General features: G+C 36.9%; 1 protein-coding gene across 2 annotated transcripts in view; it reads left to right on the top strand.

Annotated features, from left to right (window-relative positions):
* Ccdc178 (coiled-coil domain containing 178) overlaps positions 1 to 27,413 on the top strand; it is a 358,443-nt gene that overhangs the window by 20,052 nt on the left and 310,978 nt on the right. Inside the window, exons 3-8 of one of the 2 annotated variants that reach the window (XM_021214517.1) lie at positions 1,308 to 1,430; positions 5,302 to 5,385; positions 8,850 to 8,909; positions 10,330 to 10,419; positions 19,643 to 19,782; positions 23,744 to 23,766. In XM_021214517.1, coding sequence (XP_021070176.1) covers positions 5,325 to 5,385; positions 8,850 to 8,909; positions 10,330 to 10,419; positions 19,643 to 19,782; positions 23,744 to 23,766 — 374 coding nt within the window. In that variant the 5' untranslated portion in view covers positions 1,308 to 1,430; positions 5,302 to 5,324. The remainder of the gene's footprint in view (positions 1 to 1,307; positions 1,431 to 5,301; positions 5,386 to 8,849; positions 8,910 to 10,329; positions 10,420 to 19,642; positions 19,783 to 23,743; positions 23,767 to 27,413) is intronic. The other variant, XM_021214519.1, reaches the window with a different exon arrangement.

The following is a 27,413-nucleotide window of genomic DNA, read 5'->3' as shown; positions in this document are numbered from 1 at the left end:
GTGTCTCTAGCTGCATATGTAGCAGAAGATGGCCTAATCAGCCAACACTGGGAAGAGAGGCCCTTTGGTCTTGCAAACTTTATATGACCCAGCACAAGGGAAGGCCTGGGCCAAGTAGTGGGAGTGGATGGTGGGGAGCAGGGGCGGGGGGGCGGGTTATAGGGAACTTTCGGGATAGCATTTGNAATGTAAATAAAGAAAATAATAATAATAATAAATAAATAATATCAGCAACCAAACTTTCTAAAACATTCACAATGCTAAGATGCAGAATGAATGAAATAACTGAGAAAGGAGAGTGAGGCCTGCTGCCCAGAGAATTCTGACAACACTCATTTCCTCTGTATGTCATTCATGGCAAAAAAATCGGCAGGTCCCATTATGTTTTCTTCGTGTGTGTGTGTGTGTGTGTGTGTGTGTGTGTGTGTGTGTGTGTGTGTAGTGGGTGTTTTGCGAACTGTTAGAGGTGTGTAGAGGATGTGGATGTCTTTAGGGCTGTGTGTCTGCAGGTGTGGAGGTCAGGGATTAAAGGCATCTGTCTTCTAGGACTCTCCACCTTATATTTTGAGACAGGGTCTCTCACCGAACCTGCATTTCATTCTAATAGCGTAGTGGTTGGCCAGTGAGCCTTGGAATCCTCTTGTTTCCACATCCTCAGATTTAAGGTTATAAATACAAGCCCAATATTTCTCATTTAAAAAGTTATTTTAGTTGTATGTGTATGCAAGTGAGTAAATGTAGGCTTGTGCTGTGTGCAGTACTGCTGGAGGCCGGAAGACTCAGCTGGAGTCCCTAGAGCTAGAAATGTAGGTGAGTGTTAGGGTCCTGATATGCTTACTGGAAACTGAGCTCTGGTTCTATGGAAGAACAGGAAGGCATCTCTCCATCTCCTATTCTTCATTGTTTATGTGGGTGTTAGGGATTTGAATGCCATCCCTCATGAGTCTCAGAAAGCACTCTACCAAATAAGCCTCTCCCCAGCTCCCGTAATGGCTGCTAGAAATGCTGCCTTTATGGTTCTTTGAAACCCTGGGTTTCTTTTCCCCACAACCATAGAAGAAATCCTTTCTATTTGTATAATCAGGATTAAGTCTTTTTATTCTATTTTTGAATATGCAAATCTGACTGTGGACCTCGCTCATGGTTAAGACTCTTCCTTTTGGCCTGCTGTCATTCTTGACCATTGGAATTTGCATTGTGTGTTTGTTCCTGTTTTTACTCAACATGCTATAGGGAGTAGACAACTTTTAGATTATTTTACATACATTTTGTTTTAATCATGACCTTCAATATGTTTTAAATCTTAGCTCTCGCTATGGTGTGAAAATACAGAGAAAAGAGAAGTTCTACCAAGAACTGTGAAGGATGCAAGATTTCCAACTTTCTGGCAGGCTAAGAAGCTGTCTTATTTTAACAAAGAAATCCTGAAGGTTCCAGACAGGAGACTTGAAAAAATTTCAGGTGAAATACAATAGATCCCTTTGTTGCTTTTAATTTATACTTTTGCATTAGAACTGGTTCTATAATTAATATTTACTTCCCATTTCAATTTCTGGGACATTCTGAGCATGTTCTTGCTTTAGGAGTCAATGAATCTTCGTTAAATGTGTATGGAAAATTTTTCCCTGCAAATGACATAGTCCAGATTTCATTATGGTTAGATGACACTTCCTCCAAGAGGACTTCCAAGAGCATCTTCAAATACATATATGTAGTAAAAATTCTGGAATTTTGCTTTCTTAAAAAAAAAACAGACTATTATAAGAAGATGTTTTCATTTTAATCCCAGGTATGGGGATATGGGGCTGCTTCAGACTGTCTTCAGCAGCTGATTGTGATTTGCCTCATGCTCTAGCATAAGTGTGGTTTTGCCAACTGTAGTTTCTGTTATTCTATGACATCTGAAATTCTGGGAAGTTTTCAGGGGGTATATAAATGTTAGCATCCCAATATGCAGATTTGTAAGTTGTTGGTTGTTCAGGGGCATTGATTGAGGTTTGTTAGTAGTCACTCTCAAAGAAGAAACAAAAGAAAAATTATATTCAAATTTAGATTCTCTCCCTCCCTCTCCCTCTCCCGTTCCCTCTCCGCTCCCCTCCCACTCCCACTCCCTCTCCCTCTCCCTCTCCCTCTCCATCTCCCTCTCCTTTTCCCTCTCCCTCTCCCCCTTCCCCGCCTCTATTCTTCTTTCCTTCCTAGCTAGTGTTATGGGAGTGGAACTAAGAGGATAAAGGGTAGGAAAACAAAGAATCCACAAGGTAACAAAGACCACATTTATGCATATATATATCATACATATAATATATCATACATGTTCACATATGATCACTGGACACATATATGATATGTGATCATATTATTGTGTTTTTAATGATTACCCGCATATCAGGGCTAATTGTAAACTTGATATATAGCTGAGGAAGACCTTAAACTTCTACTTATTTGCCTTCATCTTCCAAGTGCTAAGTTTATAGATGTGTGCCATCACAACTAATTATGTAATACTACTTGAGTTAGAACCCAGAGCTTTGTGGGCACTAGAACAACACTCTACCAACTGAACTACATTTCCATTCCAAGCCCATGTGATGCAGCTTTCTACATGCATCATTTAGAGTGTATGCCTTCATTTCTTCTATTATAATAATTTTATAGTACTCAATGGTTTTTCTTTTCATTTATGACTGTATAATGAGTACTTCATTTTCAAATAATCATTGATTCCACGAAGACTGCAAAAGAATACGAAAAAAATGTGTTCTTTTGCCAATGACTACCTCAATGCCTTCTCTTTTCTTATTAGATATTTTCTTTATTTGCATTTGAAATTTTATCCCCTTTCCTCATTTCCCCTCCAAAACCACCCCTATCCCCTCTGCCCTCCGCCTGCTCACTAACCCACCTACTCCTGCTTCCTTGTCCTGGAATTCCCTTACACTGGGGCATCGAGCAGCACAAGACCAAGGGCATCTTCTCTCATTGATGTCCCACAAGGCCATCCTCTTCTACATATGGGGCTGAAGCCTTGAGTCCCTCCTTGTGTACTCTTTGGTTGGTGGTTTAGTCCCTGGAAGCTCTGGGGGTACTGGTTGGTTCATATCGTTGTTCCTCCTATGGGGCAGCAAACCCCTTCAGCTCCTTGGGTCCTTTCTCTAGTTCCTCCATTGGGGGGGCCAATGGATGGCTGTCCAGTCCAATGGATGGCTGTGAGAATCCACTTCTTTATTTGCCAGTCACTGGCAGAGTCTCTCAAGAGATAGCTATATCAGGCTCCTATCACCAAACACTTGTTGGCATCCACAATAGTGTCTGGGTTAGGTAACTGTAGATGGGATGGATCCCTAGCAGGGAAAGTTACTGGATGGCCTTTCCTCCAGGTTCTGCTCCAAAGTTTGTCTCTGTATCCCCTTCCATGGGTATTTTGATCCCCTTTCCAAAAAGAAGCAAAGTATCCACACTTTGGTTTTCCTTCTTCTTGAGCTTCATGTCATTTGTGAATTATATCTTGGGTATTCTGAACTTATGTGCTAATATTCACTTGTCAATGAGTGCATACCATGTGTGTTGTTTTGTGATTGGGTTACCTCATTCAGGATGATATTTTCTAGTTCCATCCATTTGCCTAAGAACTTCATGAATTCATTGTTTTAATAGCTGAGTAATACTCCATTGTGTAAATGTACCACATGTTCTGTATCCATTCCTCTGTAGAAGGACATCTGGGTTCTTTCCAGCTTCTGGCTATTATAAATAAGGCTGCTATGAATACAGTGGAACATGTGTCCTTGTTACATGTTGGAGCATCTTCTGGGTATATGCCCAGGAATGGTCCTCAGGTAGTACTATGTCTAGTTTTCTGAGGAACCACCAAACTGATTTCAAGAGTGGTGGTACCAGCTTTCAATCCCACAAGCAATGGAGGANTGTTCCTCTTTCTCCACATCCTTGCCAGCATCTGGTGTCACCTGAGTTTTTGATCTTAGCCATTCTGGCTGGTGTGAGGTGGAATCTCAGGGGTTGTTTTTATTTGCATTTCTCTGAGACTGAGAATGTTGAACGTTTCTTTAGGTGCTTCTCAAGCATTCGATATTCCTTGGATGAGAATTCTTTTTGGCTCTGTACCCCATTGTTTAATAGGGTTATTTGGTTCTCTGGAGTCTAACTTCTTGTGTTCTTTATATATATTGGACATTAACCCTCAATCAAATGTATGGTTGGTAAAGACCTTTTCCCAATCTGTTGGCTGCCATTTTGTTCTACTGACAGTGTCATTTGTCTTACAGAAATTTTGCAATTTTATGAGGTTCCATTTGTCAGTTTTCTTCAATATCTTCTTAACATCATAACTTTAGCATAGCAGTAGCACTGCAGAATCCATATTGATAGAAATATTTACTACTAATATTTGTAGACATTATGTGTATGTTTGTGTACATATTAATAATGTGTAGCTCTGTGTAACCCCCAACACAGTCAACATCCCTGACAGTATGATCCATTCCTTCATATAAACTGTTACTCATCTCTAGTCTGGGCTATCATTAATTTGTATTTGTTACAAATTTTATTATTTAATTCAGACTCTTAATTTGGTTCATCCAAATATTTGCTTACATAATAGTTTAAATAATCTGTTCTACCCAGATCCTTTTTTTTCTGGATTGTATTTCATGATGTCAGTCTAGTTTCTAGAGGAGACTTCAGATAAGCAGGTTTTGATGGTTATATGTGTGAGTAAAAGTCTGTTCTCTCTTGAGTAGATGTTCAAGAGCACAATTTTCAATTCAGTTTGGCAAGTTCTTTGCTACTAATATTAATAGGAACTTCAAAACTAATTTCCAGAGTAGCTATACTGTTTTATAATCTGACAACAAAGACTAGTGACCCAGTTTCTCTACATCTCAGCTAGAAGCTCGAGTTTTATCTTAATAATTCTGATGGGCATGTTTGGTTTTTGTTTCCACTTTGTTTTTCTATTAGTAAGATGTGTCAAGCTTCCACTATTATCTTCCTGATACTTTACTTTTATATGAGATATATAAATATGATTTGCTGAATCCATTTAGTGTTGCATGTATAAGTACTTGTTTAGGGCTGACCACTGGGACTGTTTGTGTACCTGTTTGATAGGTTATCCAATTACTTATACTTTAACATAATTTTCTATTAATTTTATAGACTTGTCATATATTCAATAATATTAGAATTTCATTCTTACACTGCCAATTTTTTAAACTGCTGACTAGTGAGATACAGACTAAATTTAATTCATAATATTAAAATACTTTTATTTTTAATTAGGTTTTAAAATACTGTCAAAAATCATGCCAGAAAACGAGAAAGATCCAGCTCAACCTACTACCAATGAGGATGCACTTGATACAGGTACCTTCCTCTGGACTGACTTTTCTTTACAAACAGAACCTGGTGACTCATAGAAGAGGGCATTTGCACAGACAGTTGGGAATTTACAAAACTAAAACTTGCAGTGGTAAGTAAAGGGAAATGACACAGACAAAATCATTGGCTTGTGATTTCCTATTGTCTGAATTTTTCTTCTCTCTTTTGTGTAGTGACATTCACTACTTTGTAATACAATGAATTATACAAGCAGTACCATAGTATGCTTGAGTCAGATCTTCTAGACTCCTGTCCATCAACTGTCTACACCTCTCCCCAGAAGCTTGAGAGAGGCCATGGTGGTAGTTATTTCCTATTGGCAGATACCAGTTAAGTTGTTAAGTGAATATTTTTGAAGTCCTAAACATTTTGTTAAATTTTTTTTTTTTTTTTTTTTTTTTAGCATTGTCCATCAATTTGCATTATTTGGCTTCCATGGCCACCAGAATGATATCGATACCATTGATTTGGGTGGGGGGAGTGAATTTGTTGATGGACATGTTCTAGGAAGAGCTGACTCAAACATCCATCCTGATGACATCATGTCATCCCTAAACTCAGTTTTCTGTGTATACCAGCCAACCACTGCCTAGAACATCAAACTCCTTTAAGCAAGGTTCTGAGATGTTCCTGCTTTGCTAAGACTTGGGAACTTACCATACCTCAATCTATACTCTTGTACATTTCACCTAAAACATTAACTTTTTAGATGTAAAGCCATCTTTCACAATGTCATATCAAACGTAATTATGCACTAAACTCTTAAAAAGGCCTGTCATTATTTGTAGTGATCACAAGAATACAGTATAAGGCAGTTTGGGCACTGTACTCAACACAATATTTTTATTAACAACCCTAGCCAATCTTTCTCTCATGGTCTGTCAGTCGCAATGAAACTGCTGTGGTCAAATCAAAATACTAATTATGCTACAAATGAGCAACAGATTGGGTAATTATTCCCTGTCCTCAGTTGAATTAAACAACAGATGAAATTATCAAACTTTTGCAAATTGTTGTAGCTATGTTATTTTGTACATGCTAACAGTGTTTTCATATGGCTCCTATTTATGAATTATTTTGGACAATAATTTATAATATAATTAATTCCAACTTTATAATCAAAGTATGTTTTTTACAAAACAGGACATTTTAAAATTCAGGGCTCTAGTTTTACCAAATACAAAATGGTATTTCACAGTACAATCAAAGCTATATTAATTAAAATATGACTAGTGGACATGAATTTCTATTTATTATCTTTTATATTACATGTTCATTATATAGAATGAAAATATGTATGAGGTGGGTCCACACTACAGCTTGCATCTAGGATGTTCTTGCCTTACTGCTATTAGAAGATATAGAAACTTTCAAGTCATGGGTCTTTGAGCTGAGAGTATACCTATAGCAGAGCTTGCTCAGCATGTGGAAGGCCTTCAGTTTGGCCTCCAGCCCTGCAAGTAAAAAGAGAAAGAAAAAAAAAAAAACCAAAATGATGCAGTGAATGGGGTCAATGGAACCTTTCCAGTTGATTTCTATCAAGTAGGCTTTGTTATCATGATAATGATTTTCAGGAAATCATACCCTGTGAGTAGGCCATGGCCATGGTTTTTGTTTTGTTTTGTTCTGTTTGATTTTTTTATGACTACAACTCTATCAGTCAGAAATAGTCTACTATAAGCTTCCCAGATAAGAAGCCTCCTGTTGACATAGCTTGACTCTGCTAGATAGTAGATTTTCAAAGTGTGTGTGAGATGTGTATTGCCAAGATTCGCTCTGCTCTCCTCTTCCAGAATATAGACGTTTTAGGCCTACAGTAATCAGTTGGATGCAATTGGATGCTGAGTCATTCTTTGATGTTTTGAAATATTTTGTTTATGGTGTGTCAGACCTGTGTAATAGATTATGTGTCTGAGTTCCAATCTACATCCTTCTAATTTTGGTCTCTACCATTCCGATAATATGAAGCAAATTTATTTACCTTCTCATTGGTAGTTCCTTTTCTATTTATCTTTCCTCCCTGAAACTTGACTCTATCTTATTGGACTATGTTAATCAACACAATAACTTTATTTTATATTATATTTTAGTAATTTTATTTTACATATTTCTTTTATATACTATTATAAAAATTTACCAATTCTATGTTGTCATATAGTAAAATAATATTCCACATATTTAATTTTTTGAGTATATATCCTCTCATCACTCCTTTTAAACTTACTGAATCATTTTATATTCTCTATAAAACATATGGTTAAATTTTATTTGATTATTCAAAGAGAATCCACTGCCTGTGATATGAGTGCAGTTATAATTATAAAACTGTTTACTGTATTCTAGCTTTTGGTATTTTTATATTTAAATACACATGCATATACATATACAGCTACAGTTATTTTCTGTCATTACTAGTATTGGTGAGAGCTAGCCATTATATTAATTGCTCATGTAGTAGTGGATTTCTTTGCTCTTAGAAGCTGTGAGTTTGATCCACATTATTAGCAACACTGACATTAGTCTGGGAGCTCTTCTTGCCTTTCCCTTACATCTATTTAACACCTAATAGAGGAATGGCCATTTTATTACAACCTCAGACTTACAAGGTATACCTGCTTTGCATATGTTTTCCACATTTGTGACTACACTATAATTTTTACAATAGTCCAGCTGGCGTGTGCCTGTCAGAGCACAAGGATGTAAGTCTGTTATCCTGTTGAACATTCACATGACTTACAATTAGTTCAAAAGCTAACATATTCAAAGCTAACTTTACAATATTTGTGCTGAAATCTCCAGTGATTTTTTACTCACTATATGATAACTATTTCCCATTGCCCTCAAAGGGAGGGATGACAGAAATACTCTTTCATAGTTCTGAAAAGCTTATAGGATTTGTAGCTTCCTACAGACTCAGCTGGCAGTTTGGCTGTACATATTTATTGGTTCAGTATGATGGTAAATATTTTTCTCATTTTATTTTATTTTTTGAGAATTTCATTCATAAACACTGTGTGTTGAAAGATAATGATGGATCTTAGCTGTCAGCTTCATTGTTTGAAGAGTCCGGAGAGATAAGTAAAGCCCATCTCTGAGTGCTTCTTAGGGCATTTCCCGAGAGATCTGCTAAAATGAAAGGAAGACCATCACTCAATATGAGCAGCATGATCTCCTAATCTAGGAAACTACATGGAGGTAAAGGAAAAAGGGGAGACAGTCATTACAGCAGGTCAATTCTTCTTTACTTCCTGGCCATCTTTCTGGGAACGACTCTGCCACAGCACTCCTGCCCTCTCAGTATAGACTATGATGACGAATCTCAGCTGTCCTTATCTTTAGCCTAGATTTCCTTTTTTCTTCAGTATAACTACTCTCCACTTTTACTATTGGTGCATGGCACTATAGTTAACACATAAAACTAATACATAATTTTATCTTGCATCCCATAGGTAAAACATGTCTTCAAATAAAGGAGCTCAAAGACAAAGCGAGGGCATTAATGCTTGCAGGTATCACAAATGCATATAATTTCCATCTTTAGCATTTTGATATTTATTTGTTGTCTTTAACAAATTGTAAATGAGGAAAATTGTGTTTATAATGTTTGATAAGTGAGTGTGTCATTTCTTTAAGAAATCATTTTTACTTATAGTGTATGATATATATAATTTATGTTTTTTCTTTGTTGTTTTGTGTAATGTGCACTGGCAGAATAGTGGGTATATCAACACGAGTGTTCTTCAAAATGACTAGAATTAAATATCATATAGTGGGAAATGTTTTATACAAGTGATGGCTTAAAATCTTTCCATTTCTATATATTTTTCAATTTCCCCTTATAATACAAAATATATTAATTTTACTAATATAAAGTGTACTGTAATAATCTTCATTATTACTAAAATTTCCTTCCTCCACCTTCTACCTTTCTTTACCTACTTCCATGCTCCCTTTTCTGAAGGGCATGGATTCTGAAGTGAAATGTGAAAAACCTGATGGTAGCCCATCTTTGTCTAGGGCTTGTGATTCACCTCCCCCAGCTTTCCCAAGTGCTGTGATTATACATGTGTACCAGATCTGGCTTAGATTTACCTTTATTTGAATTTCCTAGCACTGAAATCATAAAATTCCCCCAGCATTTTCAGTTGTTTCCTTTCTTCAGTATAGTTTCCAGATTTACTAATTCTGAGATAAATCACTAGTTCTTTTTCAATGCTTAGTATTATACCATGGTAAGTGTATAGAGTTTTCTTTGCTATTTGTTTTTCGTAGGATTAGTGTATTTTCTATCTTACATTCTGAGAATAAATATCATTGTCCTGAGATGACAATCTAACTCTCATATATAAAAACTTGAGATGTAGTTGCTTATACTGTAGATCAATTTAAATTTGTAATGTGCTCTCAAACAAGCAACTTAATATCTTTAAGAATTTTTAAATTTTTGGAGATTCTAAAGTAACAAGTCGAGATTCCCTTTTTTTTACATTTTCTCTTTTCAAAGGTGATCCAATATAGCAGTATCTTGGTGTAGAATATACATTTCCATCCAACAATATTTATTTATTAATAATATATGTATTTCCATTAGAAAGATAACCCAAAGTACACTTGCTGCTTTTGGTGAATACTGTGGTTTGAACTGGATTCCTCATTACACGGTTGCTAATGTATTTTCTTTTATCAACTTCATGTTGTGATGAATGCATTCTATAGAGAGATAAGCAAATTGTATAATACAGAGAAAAAAATCCAAGAAATTCCTACTGTGTCCCTTAGTATTTATAGTACTGTTGTTCTTTTCAAGGAGAGCAACTTTACTACGTAGCTTCTTAAACTTTCCTTTATATTGAGTCAATGGCTTCAAACTATATATGAATTATATGCATATTTCAGCACACTGAAATGTTTGCTGTTTGTTTTCTAAAGAAAATGCCAGAATGCAAGGTTTGTCAGAATTCTTCTTCTCCAGACATGAGGATAAAAGGCTTTATGAAAGTAAATCAACAAATACAGAAGGTGAGGTCTGAATATGAATCATGTAGAGAGCGTTCTGTCTGACTTTGTGTTCACTCAGTTGCTAATTTGTGATGTCACTAAGAAATAAATACTATGTATTCTTATTAACCTAGAATGGGGGATAATAAATATATAATATTTTAATATATTATACCATTCATGAGTAGCTAATAATCATCATTGTTGGGAACTTTTTCTAAGTACTGCCACTTCATTTTTGAGTTCTGTTATCATATGGGGAAAGTAAGTTCAAAGTCTCAGATGCTCGGGGGTCTGAGAACTCCCCAATGACTGAACAGCTTCTGTTGTAAGGAGACAGTTGTTTGAGTCCAGAGATATCAAGGAGAACTTCTTCATCTTGCTGGCAAGGTTAAAATAAGTTCATGTTTGCACCTCTTTTTTCTGATTGGTGGAAACTGCCTTGTTTGACCTCTTATATTAAAATGTGGATAGACAGTGCTACATCCCACCCACTCCCCCTTGCTTTATGTTTTTTTTTTCACCCTTCAGGTTTCAGTTCAGCTTCCAAGTTTATTCTGCAGTACTGACTGATAAGAAGTGGGTTGATTACAATAAATTGTCATCTGCATTGACCTGGTGTTTGAGTTATTAAGTTAGATCTAAGCAGAACCTATGGCAACAATAGATCATACCATAGATTGTTTATGATTTGTTATATAATTTCAGAAATGAGTGAATTTTTAGTGTTGGAATAATGCTAGCACCTTTCCAGTTAACTGGAAAGAAGCCTTGACAGTCTATAAGTCTTGGTTCTGCAAAATCTAGAATTGAAACATCATCTAGTAGTAATATTCTGTACTTTAAAAGTGGTTTTAGTATTGTGTGTGGGAAGAGATGAAAATTAGTAAGAGAATGAATATAGTTCAGTGTTGATGTTGGTAAACTTCTCTGAGGATTTATAGCTTTATAAAAATGTGAATTTGTTACCATTGTGGTCTGGTCTTTTATTTCTTCCAGTCCAATACAAAACTTGAATATAGTTTTATGATCTTGGTTTTGAGTTTATTGCATATAATCAGTTTTAGACCCAAATTAGTTTTAGACAGATTTTCCAAATATAATGGACATGATTTATAAACCAATTAATTAAGAATACTTGGCCTATCCAACTTTTATTAATGTTCAAAGGTATTTAAGAAATGGCTTTTGCAAGAGCTTTATAACCTTGCATGCTAAAAAAAAAAGTGAGCATACACAACAGTTTTACTCCTTGACAGAAGTGACAGCTAAATAGATTATTAGCAGAATCTCCCATGGTAGCAGACAATAAATAAATACCACTAATGAGAAGGAACTCTCTGTTTTCCAGAAGGCCAATTTATTTAGTCTTAAGGCATTAAGATAAACATTAAAAGATAAGAAGAGCTTAGTGAAATATTAGTGGACACATGCCTATCAAAAGGAACAGAGCAGAATAGAGGGGGAAAATCATTGTAAGCATAGAATCGGGTGAGTTCAAACATGAAAAGTTAGTTGGTTCAGATAAAGTAGCAAATGCCCAGGCCACAGTCAAAAAGTTAGAGTTTCAGGCTCAAGAGTGTAAACTTATTTCTGTTTCTTGTCTGATGTTACATGACTGAAGCCATTGCATGCCATGTCTGAGCAGACTACAATTTAATTATGGAATAAAATGTGGAAACATTACTTATTATCACAATAAAGGCTTACAAAGTCATTGACGTAGGAAAAATCAATGAACAATTTAAAGGATTATTAAATGCAAAAGACATCTGATAAATATCAAGAGGGAGGTATAGGGGCCATAAATTCTGTAAGGAATTTAAGACCCATTGTTGGACCAGTCCTTATAGGGACAGACTAGATAGACATAAGCAGTTGAATGACAAATAGGGAATTTGCCAGGCATGAACCTTTGCACTGAGGCTGGTGGATTGCTAAGAGTTTAAGCCCAGCCTGAGATACATAATGCAGCCCTTTCTCAAAAAAGGTATGTGTGTGGGGGGGGGGGAGGTATGAATTCAATGGTGATTAAATCATCTTAGATGTTGGTTATGAGTACAAGGAAGAAAAGTAATTTTATAGATACACACTTTACAAATGAAGTTGAAGCCTTCATGTCTACTGCTAGCTGACTTTCCTGGTAAAAACCAGGCTGATGACAGGCAAAGAAAACCCGCAATTTTTTTTCTTAGAACATCATTAATCTCTATCAAATTCTTCTTTATGAAGAAATAAAAAATAATTAGGGAAAGTTATTAGAGAGAATATTCCACCCCTTTTTACAATTAATTATTTAGTATGGGGGAGGGTATTTATATATGCCACGACATGGGTGAGAAGGTAGGACAACATGGTGTCAGATGCGTTCCTTCCTCTATGTGTGTCTCTAGAAGCAAACTCAGGTCATCAGGCTTAGTGGCAGGCACCTTTACCCGCTGAGCTGTCTTACTGGTCCCCACTTCAAGGAATGATTGTCTATAATATTTTACAGAGCTGAGTGGATTTAAAAGGATAGAAAATGTACAAATATTTAATTCTGTCACTAGAATACAAATAGTGATTGGTTTTCAAAGTCATGTTTATCAGTATAAAATTTAAATACTATAAAATCTGCTCCTTTTACATATCTAGGTTAATGACTTTTGACAAGTGCGTGTTTGTGTGTGTGTGTGTGTGTGTGTGTGTGCGTGTGTGTGTGTGTGTTTAATGATCACTGCAAATAAAATTTAGTAACATTTTCATGTGGGAGGTAAATGGAGAAAGAGATAAATGTGCAAGAGCAAAATGTGCCCTGTCTGTCTCTGAAAGAGGGAAGTAAGAGTATAAGCAGCTCACTTCAATGTCCAAAGAACAGAAATTCCCCATGGGGAAGAGATGAATCCTAACACATTTACCAAAGTCGCAATTTGAAGAAGGGATGAAGCAGGCATGAGAATATTGCTAGTGCTGCTCAGTTGTTAAAGGACACAAGTGACACTAAATTCATTCCTGAGGAAGAGCTCTGGAGAAGTATTCAGGCAACACTGCTGTGATTGCCTGAATGAAGAAAAACTGTTTTGAAACTTCAGATTTTAAAGAGCCTGTCGGGACCAGGGTAGGCTTCAATGAGACATTGTATGTGGAAGGAAGTTGAATCTGAGTTTGTAGTTGGCTTCAGCTCTCGAAATATGGCAGATAGTTCTACTATCCAGAACCATGTAGCCCAGTATGATAAGATTCTATGCAGATGTGGCTCTGCTATCAGCAAAGGATGTTTGAATTGTTCCCCATAAATGAGACTTTGTTCCCAACAGAGGACGGATAGTCTCTCTACAATGAAGGCGTTATATGGTAGAGAAGCTATTTTTAAAGTCAAGAGCACTCAGTGTTTTCTTTCTTTCTATTTTTTTTAAATTTTCTATTACATATTTTCTTTATTTATATTTCAAATGCTATCCCAAAAGTCCCCTATACCCTCTCTCCACCCTGCTCCCCTAACAACCCACTCCCACTTCTTGGCCCTGGCATTCCCCTGTACTGGGGCATAAAAAGTTTGCAAGACCAAGGGGCCTCTCTTCCCAATGATGGCCGACTACGCCATCTTCTGCTACATATGCAACTAGAGACACAAGCTCTGGGGGTACTGGTTAGTCCATATTGTTGTTCCACCTCTAGGGTTGCAGACTCATTCAGCTCCTTGGGTACTTTCTGTAGCTCCTCCATTGGGGGGCCCTGTGTTCCATCCAATAGATGACTGTGAACATCCACTTCTGTATTTGCCAGGTACTGGCATAGCCTCACATGAGACAGCTATATCAGGGTCCTTTCAGCAAACTCTTGCTGGCATGTGCAATAGTATCTGTGTTTGGTGGCTGATCATGGGATGGATCCCTGGGTGGGGTAGTCTCTGGATAGTCCAAAGAAATGACACACTCTGAAAAGATGCTAAGCTACGTTTTTCCTAAGAGTGTTGAGATTAAAAAATAAAATAAAATAAGAGAACGATCAATGTGATGGTCACAAAGGAAACACATTTTCCAAGCAGCTGGGAAGCAGTCAGAAAGTGCTGAATTATCTATTATCAAGAGCGTGATGGACAAATTGTGTGAGGATTAAACGTACAGAGCATGAAGAGGTGTCTGTAGACAAACTTGGTTCCATTTGCCCAATTGAGGTCTCAGATGGAACCTTCCTGTTGCCGAGGACCAGACAACCTCATTTATAGGCAGGAAAAACCTCATTCTTTGGCCAATGAATCTGAGCAATGAAAATGGAGTTATGAGCCAGGCATAGTGGGTGTGTCTATAATTATACTTAGGAAGTTGAGGCTGGAGGGTCGCCATCAGTTCAATGTACAATAGAATTTATAGCAAAAACATATCTTAATAAAGACAGACAAAAAGGGTTAGGACCATTTCTTAGTCAGTGCGAGCCTGGCCTAAGTTCGCCTCCCAAGTATCTTGGCTACTTCTTCCAGAGTCTGCAGAAGAAGGAGATACATCAGTTTATACTGGACTAAGGTTATTAATTCATCTTACTTAGAAATGTTAGATGGAAAAATCTGACAAGCCCACTTAATGTGCCATTGAGAGAGCTGATATTTGGAAACTGGATGTATTTTGAACAAACGCACAGGCAGAGAAAATAGATGCCTGCATGTAGTCCAGAGACCCTTAGACTGTAGTGCCTCTTAAGCACTAGACAATAAAAAGGAAATGAACAGTATTAAAGTCCACCATACATTTGTTTAAAACATCCATAAGCACCTTTGAATTCTGGATCTATCCTATCCTACATATGACACCATACCTTGCCCAGATTTCATGCCATACTGTTTCATTTCCCTTATTTCACTACATTTAAGTCTTAATTCCACTTCATCAGACCATTATAGAAATTGATTAGCATTCACAAAATGAGGCTAAGCATGGCACAGTCAAGAAGTTTTTGGAATGAGTCACTCTGATCCTTATTTGCATGGCACTGAATGAAGCAAAGCAAGTGTTTTGACTACAATAGCAACTGCCTGCTTGCTGCCTATCAAACCTTTCTGACTTCTACAAAGGACAACATGTCTTTAACAAGATGTTTATATAGACAATCAATATGTCCTTTTAAATTAGTATTGGCTTGTTATTTGGTCCTTTGACTCTCCACAGAGGTGAACATATGTGTCTGTATATGAATTTAAAAGGAAACAATGCCACACACAAAATGAACACAGAGTGTAATATATGTTCAGGGTATGCTCAAAGCCAACTAAAACACACCAAATTAGTGACCCTAATAAATTATGAAAGAACATCCAAATATTCAAAACCAAGCAGTATGAAATGTCCAGAAAAAATATAATTTAGGATTTTTTCCTCTTTTATTACTAAAATTTAAATGTATTAAAACAGTCCTCATAGTGTAGTTTATAGGCAACAAATATGTGATTCAAACTCAGCTCTCCCACCCATGAGCTCTCTGCACTGACACTGGGCATCATCTCTAAGCCCGAATCATCTATGAAGTCAGGACAGCGACCTGATGTCATAAATTGGGTGTACATATTAAATAAAACGTGGTGCAGGAAGTGCTTCACCTGGCTTCATGTCTGAAATACACTTTGTATGCTAAAAATGTTAACCAGTGTGAGTTATAGAACTGCCAATGAGTGTTAGCAATATACACACATAAACAATGAACACTTAGGTATAAATAAACAGGTAGAATTTTTATGGAGAATGAGCTCATGGAAGAGGATACGATTTCATTAAGATATTTAAAATATTAATATACGGTTCCTCAAATATACATAATCTACGTGTGTGTGTGTGTGTGTGTGTGTGTGTGTACACGCATGCATGTGCACATGTGTGCACACTAAGGAGGAAGAAAACCAATCGAGGAGATAAAAAGGGACAAGAGAGGGTAAGAAGGGAGTGAATATGAATTTAATACATGAAAAGTCACAATGAAACCTACTATTTTGTGTATTTTAAATGAATGCAATACTAAGATTTTAAAGACTGCAGATGAAGCAAAAAAAAAATTGAGACTAGTGAATAGCTTCATCCCGCAACAGTAAAACAAAAGGCAACAACATCTGCATCACTTCCTTGTTCCCCAAGGAGAACTGAGATGGGGGTATCATACTGCTCTCATTGAAACTACAAGTGCTTTGTCTTCTGTGTTAGACTAGTGGTTGTTACTGACATGCACCTTGTGGAGTCCTTAGAGTGACAGCCCTTCAAGTCAGCACTTTGGTGGAGTTTCCTGAGCTTCTTCTCTGCCCTTCTGCAACCTCCAGTCCTCCTGGAGAATGTCAGGCTTCGAATCACTGAGGCACATCAGGATGAGTGGGTTTTATGATGAGCAAGCCTTAATGATGCAGTGGGAACATCAATCATTCTTTACACAAGACTCCAGTTTTCAGAAACGGAAACTAGAAAATGAGGTTCCAATGAGGAAAGACACATGCTTTTTGTTTTGTTTTGTTTTGTTTTGGTGTTTGTTTCTTTGTTTTTGTTTTGTTTTGTTTTGTTTTTCCCACAAGAGCATCTCACACTGGTTTCCAGGAATGAGTTCTTCAGTGTTTGGGGTGGTACATTAATTAAATGCAAAGATGTGATATCTTGATTAAGGGATAATTAAATATGTGTTTTAGGTTCATTCCTAAAAAAGTGATTTGGAACTGATTTTAAAGTTAACAAATTGTTTTGTCTGTTGTTTTAAATTTCTTATTTTAATGTGTAGTTCACAGTGCTATGGATTGCATTAAATTCTTTTGTGCATGTGTGTTTTTATGTGCTCATGTGCATGTGTACAAACAAGGGTAGAAGGCCATGACTGATACTAGGTGTCTTCTTTGCTCATTCTCTGCCTTGTTTCTTGAGGCTGGGTCTCTCCCTGAGCCCAGATCTTACATTTCCTACTGGTCTAGTTAATGAGCTTGTTTCTTTAGATCTCCCAACCCTGTCTTCATTGAGCTGGGCTTCCAGGAAGCTGTCACACTTACCAACCACTTGCATGGCTTCAGGATATCTACATACTCATGTTGCTGAGTCATCTCCTCATTCCATTTGGGTTTATCTGGGTTACCTCTACTTGTTATAGTATCTACTAAGTTTATTTATTTATTTTTATATATTTATTTATTCATTCACTTTACATCTTAATATCAGCTCTCCCTCCTCCCAGTATCCACTTAAGCAGAACCTTCTCCCATTCCTCCCTCTCTTTCTCCTTTGAAAAAGAGAAGTCCATCCTCCTGTACATCAGTAGGATAGTTGTAGGAGTAGGGTATCCTCTCCCACTGAAGCCAGACAAAACAGTCCATTTAGGTGAACAGGGTCCACAGGAAGGCAGGCAGGCAACAGGTCCAGACAGCTGTGTTCCTGTTGTTTGGGACCAAACTGCTAATCTGCTACATATGTGCAAAGGGCCTAGGTCCAACTAGTGCTCACTCTTTGTTTGTTGATTCAGTCTCTGGGAATGAGCAAGGGTCCAGGTTAATTGACTCTGTTGGTGTTCTGGTGGAGTCTGTGTTCTCTTCTTATCCTTCAATCCATTCCCCAACTCTTCCAAAGATTTCCAAGCTCTATCTAATGTTTGGCTGTGGGTAGCTGCATCTCTTTCTATTGGCTGTTGGATGGAGACATACAGAGTACAGACATGCTAGGTTCCTGTCTGCAAGTATATTAGAGTATCATTAATAGTGTCAGGGATGGTTCTTAATTTGGAGCAGTCATTGGTTGGTCATCCCCTCTGTCTCTGCCCTATTTTTAACTCTGCACATCATGTAGTCAGGACATAGTTTAGGGTGAATGCTTTGTTGGTAGGTTTCTGTCCTTATTCCTCCACTGGGAGTGCTGCCTGACTACAGGAAGGAGCCCCTTCCAGATTTGTATCCCCCATTTTTAAGAGTCTCAACTAGAGTTGTCCCATAGACCCGCTGGGGCCTCTCCCCCCATTCTAGGTCTCTGGCTCCTTCAAGAGATTGCCCACCCCATCTTCCACCCTCACCGATTTTCATTCTCTTTGCCCTGCTCTCCCTACTTTGAACTCATTGGTACATGAGGCAACTTCTTGAATAAAGCATCAGTGGCAGAGTTACTAAGAACAACAATTAATAAATGGGACCTCCTGATACTGAAATACTTCTATAAGTCAAAGGATGCCATTGTTAGGACAAAATGACAGACAATAGATTGGAAAAAGATCTTCACTGACCCTATATCTGACAGAGGGCTAATACACAAAATTTATAAAGAACTCAAGAAGTTTCACACTAACAAGTTAAATAACCCAATTAAAGAATAAAATACAGAGCTAGACAGAAATCTCAGCAGAGAAAATTAATTTCCATGAAGCATCTAAGGAAATATTCAACATCCTTTGTCATCAGAGAAATCAGAGATTCTAGGTATTACGCCCATCAAAATGACTAAGATGAAAAACTCAAGGGACAACTCATGATGGAGAAGATGTGGAACAAGGAAAACACTCCTCCACTGCTGGTGGGAGTGCAAACTTGTACAGCCACATTGGAAATCATTTTGCAGTTTTTTAGAAAGTTGAGAATAGTTCTACCTCAAGACCCAGCTATACCACTCCTGGCCATATACCCAAAAGATACCTCAGCATTCCTCAAGGACACTTGCTCAACCATGCTCATAGCAGCTTTATTTGTAATAGACACAATCTAGAAACAACCCAGATGTCCCTCAACTGAAGAACGAGTAAAGAAAACATGGTTCATTTACACAATGGAATATGACTCACCCATTAAAAACAAGGGCATCATTAATTTTGCAAGCATAGGTGGAACTAGAAAATACCATCCTAAGTCATGAAACCCGGACCTAAAAAGACATGCATGGTATGTAGTCACATATAACTAGATATCAGCCATAAAATACAGGGCATCCACACTTTAATTAACAGAGCCAAAAAAAGCCAAATAACAAGGATGGCCCAAGGCGAATGGTTGAATATTTCTCAGAAGCAGAAACAAAATAGATATAAAAGGTTGATAGAGGAAGGTAACTGTGTGGGAAAGAGGCTGGGGAGAGGAATAGAACGGGGGGCTATCAGATGTAAGGGATTATTCTATTTGAACTTTTAAAGTTTGAAATTTTATTCCATATTTTAGCATATCTATTAGATAATTTAAAGTACTAAGACAACTGTAGAAGAACATTTTGTATGTCGTGAACATCATAGTGTGCTTCACTGTACTTATCCCTGATTTCTCCCAATGTCTGCAATGTTTTAGACGTGAATAAAGGCATCTACTTCAGCTACCCAACTCGGCGACATAGTTGTGCTTTGGTGAATATCCCTAAACCATGTGTAAGCAAAATGATTGCCCACATCGAAGATGTGGAATCTAAAATCCAGGAACATTTGACACAAGTAAGTGATTTAAATTTAGGGGATAAATTTAAGGACAATGGGGAATTATTTTGTTCATTTCTATAAAATTCAGAATTTTAGCTTAGAGATTTATTTTGATAGACTAGACATGTTTTTAACAGTCTTACTCCAGAGTCTTACTCCAATGACCTTATTAAGTAGGTTTTTTTTCCCTTCTGTTTGTTCTTTAACATAAACAATAATGCTAATTTGCCATTTCCATCAGCCAACCCGACTAAAAGACAAACAGAATTCACACTGGCGAGTGGGGAGTCACTACAAGGATGAAATGATAAGTAAATTTGTAGGCTAAAACGACAGTGTGCCCTTTTAAATGATTTTTCTTTTGATAGATAAATGCACTAGGTCTGTTGATGAAGAAATAATGATGCTTTCTTGGTCATGTTAACCTGTCAAATTCTGCTTTTGCTATTCTAAAAAGAATTCCATACTACACTTTCAACAACTTGCAATCATTTCATTTAGTAATGACTTATTGAAAAATGACCAACTTCTCTTACTTGTTACTAAGATGACATTCTGAAAAACTAACATACTTGCTCAGGCAGAGGAATGGACTTGCTACACATATGGCTTTTCTGTTTTTGTTGTTGTTGTTGTTTTGTTTTGTTTTGTTTTTTTAACTTTCTTTATTTTATTATTAGATATTTTCTTTATTTACATTTCAAATGCTATCCCGAAAGTTCCCTATATCCTCCCCCCGCCCCTGCTCCCCTACCCACCCATTCTCACTTCTTGGCCCTGGCCTTCCCCTGTGCTGGGTCACATAAAGTTTGCAAGACCAAGGGGTCTCTCTTCCCAATGATGGCCGATTAGGCCATCTTCTGCTACATATGCAGCTAGAGACACGAGCTCTGGGGGTGCTGGTTAGTTCATATTGTTGTTCCACCTATAGGGTTGCAGACCCCTACAGCTCCTTCCTGCTAGAGAAAGTACCCAAGGACTTTTCTGTTTTTTATTTTGGTCCCTGGATCTGACCTAGAGAATATTCTGCTCTAGGAAATCTTTTTTGAGAGGCATTGGTTTGATGGTCAAGATCACAGGCTTTGAATAGACATGTTGTATGACCTTAAGAGGGTGTGAGGAGGCCCTGACAGTGTGTTAAAGTGTCAGAATAGGAAGAATCCCAGAGCACACACATGAGCTATTACAACAAATAATTATATACATTATTTTTGAATATTATTGTTCAATATTTCATGGCAGCATCTCTTTTGCCATACACCTCCAAATCAGAATATACATTAGTACAATTGCAGATCACATGGCAAACAGATTTCTAGGTCTGGAATCATATAAAGAAATAGAACAGAAAGATCTTTATTGATAGATATGCTTTCCCTTCCATAGATATTCTAATTCTCAATTATTCATAATATTTAAAATGGTAAAATCTTATCTGTAGATGCCTTGGTAAGCCATTATGATAGTTACTGTTTATTGTAATCCTAATGGAAAGCGTACCAAATATTTTGCTGTATCATGTCTCTTAAACACATAGAATTTCTACTGCATGTTCTTGTGAAGTGACACAAGGTAAAATATAACTTAAAACAATTTGGATTCTTGTTCAACTAGAAGATTATTTGTTGCCATCATGTGACATGATACTAACCAAAAATGTCACCAAGAGGCTTTACTTTGGCTCACAGTTTAAAGGATGCACTTCATGATGGCAGGGTAGGCAAGATCCCCATTAGGGAGTACCACAGAGATAAGAGAAAGCGGTTAAGTGCACATATCACCCCTTCACATCTTGGCAGGCAGGGCCAGGAAACACAGACCCAGTAGAACGGACGGCAGGGTCTACTTACTTCAGGGAATTCTCATGTTCCAAAGGTACCATTAGCTGTAGATTCAAACATATCGAGTCCATCAGAGGCATTTTAAGTTCAAGCCATATGACCTTTGAAAGAAATAGCTTTGGAATGGATATTTTGTTATGTTTTCTGTATATTTTATTTCTTCACAGAGCAGAATCCACGGCAAGTTATAGAAAAAAAATTGCTGGATAATTTTCCATAAAAATCTACAATTCTTTTTTCCTTCCACATTTCTGTCCTGGCATGCCTAAGTTACAGTATTACTTAATTTAGAATGAACTCTACTGAGGCTAAATTTTTCTCTTTGTTTAATATAAATCTTTAAGCTGCTACAATGATTAAAAAAACATGTTATAAAAATATATAGGAAACATCTGAAAATATTAAGATAATGCTGTCAAAGGAAAATGTTAATATTCCTACCAATAAACTGATAATAGTGATATAAAATTATCCATATTTTGTATTAATCACTTTCTATGCTCTCATCAATCCTTTTCTGAACCTTCCAAGACAGAAACTCAAGTACAGGTGAGGAAAATGACCTCAGAGGCCTATGTTCCTTAAGATCACTTAGTCGGTGCAGAGTCAGCCTGAGGCCAGGTGTGTCTGGGGTTACACACATCCCTCCACGCTGTGTAGTGACATCTGTCCCTGGCATGTGGCCAACGAAAAGGTTACAAAACATGAATGTGAAGGTGCTTCCAATTCTGGAAAAAATTAGCATCATTAATGATGTTTTTAACTCTGAAACTTCACATTTATTGACCGATTCTCTATGAACTCTTTGAAGCTTTGAGTTCTCTCAATCTGTTCTTACATTTATCTTATAATCTATGGATCTTCAAAATCTGACACAGCTATTGTTTCCTTTCTATCATTGGCATTTGCCTTCATTCATCTCTTAAAATCCACACCAACTGCTTTATATGCTTCTATGTATCTTTCTATTCTGTTATCCTTCTGAAATGACAAAATACCAACTGCAAATCTCTTTGGTGACTCTGAGTTCCACATCTACAGTTGAAATCCTGAACATTCTAGAATAGTTCACTTTATAATAATGCATTCCACAGTGACCAAAATCAACCCCGGTGGTGTCTTTAAGGGTACTCTATTCTCATTGTCCATCAGAACTTCTGTAGTCATCTATGCTGGTAATTCCAGCTCTTTGCTCAAAAATTCTTCTTTGCCTTTCATCATCAATTAACTCATTCCAATGAAAGCTGTAACAAAATGCCTCAAACTCTTGTTATATCACCCAAATACATCATTGAATATCACAAATATCAGATCTTATACTGCATATGGTTTTCTCTTCCAGCTCTGGCCACATCCTTGATGGCCCTCATCCTTTCTTCTGTAAGACTTCTTTCTGTCAGTTATGTCTTCTCATCTCCCACTCTTCCAATTGTCCTCATTTTTTCAATCACTACTGTCCCCATTTGAAATAAAGACTACTTTTATTTTGTTTATGTGTTAATGCAAAATTTCATATTATGTACTCCTTACCTGGTCTGGAATATGTTACTTATACCAAACAAGCCTTGAAGTCACAGAAATCTGTCTACCTCTACCTCCTCAGTCCTGGGACTAAGGTTGTATGCCACAGTACACCGCCATGACCGTCTTGTAAAGAATATTATAAGCCTATACTTAGGTGTTTATTCTTTTTTTCTTCCCATTCTAAACATTAGAATATCATTTCTCCAATCTTTCACCACCATTTGCTCATACACATGTTTTGGCAATCCAAATTTAGTCAGGTTTTGAGGTTAGCATCCTTTGGTACCACATTAAGACTCAATGACTCTCTCTTGATAGCTGTGTATGGATAAGAAACATTCTAAACATTAGAAGTACATGGGTTTAAAGTGTGGAAAAAACTTATAATAATGAAAAGAAGTGGGCTTGAGAAATATATATATGTGTGTATATATGTATATATATATGTGTGTGTATATATACTTCATGACACAATGGAAAATATATTAGGAGGCAAAAAAGTGAATTTTATCAGTCAGTTTAAATTTAAGTCATTTTAAAGTGAAGCTTACCAATTGTTTTTTGTGATGTTTAAATTTTGATTTTTTTATTGGACTGTTTTGTTTTCACAGTTTGAAGCTTCTTTTGAAGAATGGTAAGAAACTTTAATGATTCTTTTATTTTTTCTTTAAAATGTTGAACTTTTTATACTGTGCAGTTCACCAGTTTTATCTGTGAATGAATGGAAAACTTGAAAGTCATATTTCACATGCTAGATATTAAAATACAGGCTGGGAAGTGGAGGAGTTGTAGGGGAGCAAAGGATGGGTGGAACGGAGTACTCATGTGAGAGTGAGCATAGTCAGATTTCTGAAATTGAGCAAAAAGTTACCATTAAAGAACCATCCCACTGAGCCAAAACATTAAGGCAACAGAAAGAGCCTGCTTAGCTGGGCGTGGTGGCACAGGCCTTTAATCCCAGCACTTGGGAGGCCGAGGCAGGCGGATTTCTGAGTTTGAGGCCAGCCTGGTCTACAGAGTGAGTTCCAGGACAGCCAGGACTACACAGAGAAACCCTGTCTCGAAAAACCAAAAAAAGAAAAAAAGAAGAAGAAGAAGAAGAAGAAAGAAAGAAAGAAAGAAAGAAAGAAAGAAAGAAAGAAAGAAAGAAAGAAAGAAAGAGCCTGTTTTCCATTCCCTGTATCAGTAATAGCCATGAAAGCATTCCATAATTGTGCTGTGAACTCCTATTGCCAGGGGAAATGAGGTTTTATTTTTTTAAAGTGTCCATTTAATGGTTCTGGCCATACAACTGATTCCTATCACAGTGCTTGAAGGGTCTCCAGGCAGTGAATTCTACCCTTGCCACAGTGGCCAAGGCAACAAACAATAACTAGAGCAAGCCACTGATAGATCAGAGTCCCTGGGGAGAAACAGAGCTGGGCACAGAAATGCATGTGATAACAGAATGAGGTTCCCAAAATGTGTAAAGTTGGGGATTCTAGAAATGGGCAGATGCGAAGGTTAGGAGTAGGCTCAGAATGACTGGTGATGCCTCTGTCCTGCTCTTCTGGTCGAATGGTGTTTACTCCATGGGTGGAAACCGTAGACAGAGACAGGGTTTTAATCAGCCAAGATAAATATGAGAGTTCCACAACACAGCCAGTTTGCTTAGTTGGGCAGAACTTTTCTTTCTTCTTTTTCTAACAAAAATATTAATAATGTAGGAAATAGCTGTAATTTTGTAGAAATAAATCCTTTGTTGTGAACAGTTGACTTACATGAAAATAGATTGAACCTTCTAATGAAAAGATAAAAGTGGAAGAATGGATAAAAAAATCATATGATGCTGTTAACTTCTAGAACCATATGACTGTAGGTGACTCAAGGAAGAAGAAAATCATTGACATATAAGTATGAAGAAAATAGACAGTATCAGTAATCAAAAATCTTTAGCCTGAATACAACAATAAAATGATTCCCAGTGTAAAGACATAATAAAAGAACAAAAGGAAAAAAAATGATTCCCAGTGACATATTGCTATACCCATGGATGGGTTCCTTGCTCAATTTTAAACAGCTAAGCTTCTTGTGGTGGATGGGAATTAGCACAGAGACCCCACACCTGGACAATGTGCAGAAACTCAGAGGTTTTGAGACAGTCAGTCCTCAGTGGAATATCTTTATCCAATGCATCTACTCAAGGCTCGAGGGTCTATGAATAAAAGGAGGCAGAAACACTGTAAGAGCTACAATGGATAGAACTTCAAGGAAGCAGTGCTTTCCAGACACAACAGGGCTGCACATGCATATGTTCCTATGCAACATAGGAATGCACACACTGTGGAAACATGCACAAGACTCACACAGCTTCAATCCAGGTGGGGTCACAACACTCAGGTGGGGTCAGGTAGACATGGGGTCCACCACAAAATGGGAGATATTTGTTGTTGATACCTGCTGGCAAAGGGAAAAAAATCTGTTTTCTTCAAAGCAGTGTCATAGTCATATCAAACACACTCCAGGAAAGGCCCTATGACCAAGAACAGTTAGACAATACAAACGTAACCTCATATAGGTTTTTCATTTGTTTATTTGCTTGCTTCTTTTGTTAGTTTGTGAAGACTTAATATCAGTGTTCAAAGCATCACTCTTTACAATAGCTAAGAGGTGAAAAATAAAATCTATCAGTAAATTAAAACAATGTAGTCAATCTATGCAATGAAATACTTTGTGCCTAAAAAGCAATGAAGTTCTAATAATAATGCAACATACATAAACACCATATATATATTCATGTATATACATATATATTATATACAAGTATAATATATATTTTATAGGGGCTGGACACAGATGACTACCATTATACAAATATTTTATATAGAATATTTATTATAGCTGCATCCATATAGACAGAAAGCAGCTGAGTTTTTGATAAAGACTAGTATGAGAGAAAGAAGGGACTACTAATCAAATAGTTAACTTTATGTAATTTGATTTTAAAAGTGCAATAGAAAGATTAATTAGAATTAGAAGGAAACATCAGGAGACAATATACAAGACCAAAGCTAGCCTGGTGTGGTAGTTTATGCCTTTAATCTTATTACAGTCAGAAGTAGGCAGATCACTCCGAGTTTGAGGCAAGCCTCATCTACATAGAGAGTTCTAGATAATCAGGGTTATATAGAGGGAACCAAAACCACAAATGAACAAAACAACAACAATAGTAATAACTGTTAAAACTATACCTAGTTGTGTATGATAACATGCCAGAACAGGCAATGAAGATTGTAAGACAGAAGAAAAAGCTTTATTTAATGATTGATTTGGGGACAATTTTTATCATTTTAAAAATTCAACACAGAAACATTATAATTTTCAAAAAAATTCTGAAATAAGGAAAGCAAAAATAAAGTAAAATAGTGGTTGTATCTAACAAAACCAGTAGTTTTAAAATAAATTCGATATATTACACTCAACCATTGTAAATATTAACTAATGACCTTAAAATTTACAGTAATAATATGCAAAAGAGCAAGATGTGAAATTTGTTGGTGAATTTTGTAAAAGCTGAAGTATTACTATAGTGTGGTATTCTATGTAATATTTAAGATAATAACTAAACATGGGTTATTCTTATATGCTCTAATGATATTTGGGAGGAATAGGGATTGTGCTAATTTCAATGACATTTAGTAAAAGCTTTTAAAAAAATCCATCTTTCCATTGATGCTGATTTATGTTAAAATTTTCATCAGTGAAATTATAAAAATTTTAATATACAGCAAGGCTCAATTTAGGATTCTAGCAATAGACTAGAGAAACAGTGATATTAAAAAAATAAAAATGATGTATTAGTCAAACACCAGCACAAAATTCCTTTAAAAGGAAATTACTCCTTCAGTCATTCCCCTAACTCTTCCACTGGGGTGCTGGGCTCAGTCCAATGGTTGACTTTCTTAGTCAGATGCTGGCAGAGCCTCTCAGAGGACAGCCATGCCAGCATCCTGTTTCCAAGCAGCATGTTATCAGTAATAGTGTCAGGGTTTGGTGACTATGCATAGGATGGATCCCAAGGTAAGGCAGTTTCTGGATGGCCTTTCCTTTAGTTGGTCTCTGATCCAATTTTTGTCCCTGCATTTCCTTTAGACAGGAACAATTCTGGGTTAAGATTTTTGAAATTGGTGGTTGGTCCCATCCCTCAACTGAGGGCCATGTCTATCTACTGGAGGTGGTATATCTTCCCACACTTCCGCTAATGTCATCCCTACTGGGCCCTGGGAGCCTCCCACATCCCTG

Source organism: Mus pahari, chromosome 15 (genome assembly GCF_900095145.1).
Source record: "Mus pahari chromosome 15, PAHARI_EIJ_v1.1, whole genome shotgun sequence".
NCBI classification, from domain to species: Eukaryota; Metazoa; Chordata; class Mammalia; order Rodentia; family Muridae; genus Mus; species Mus pahari.
This window is presented reverse-complemented; position numbering and strand designations above follow the sequence as displayed.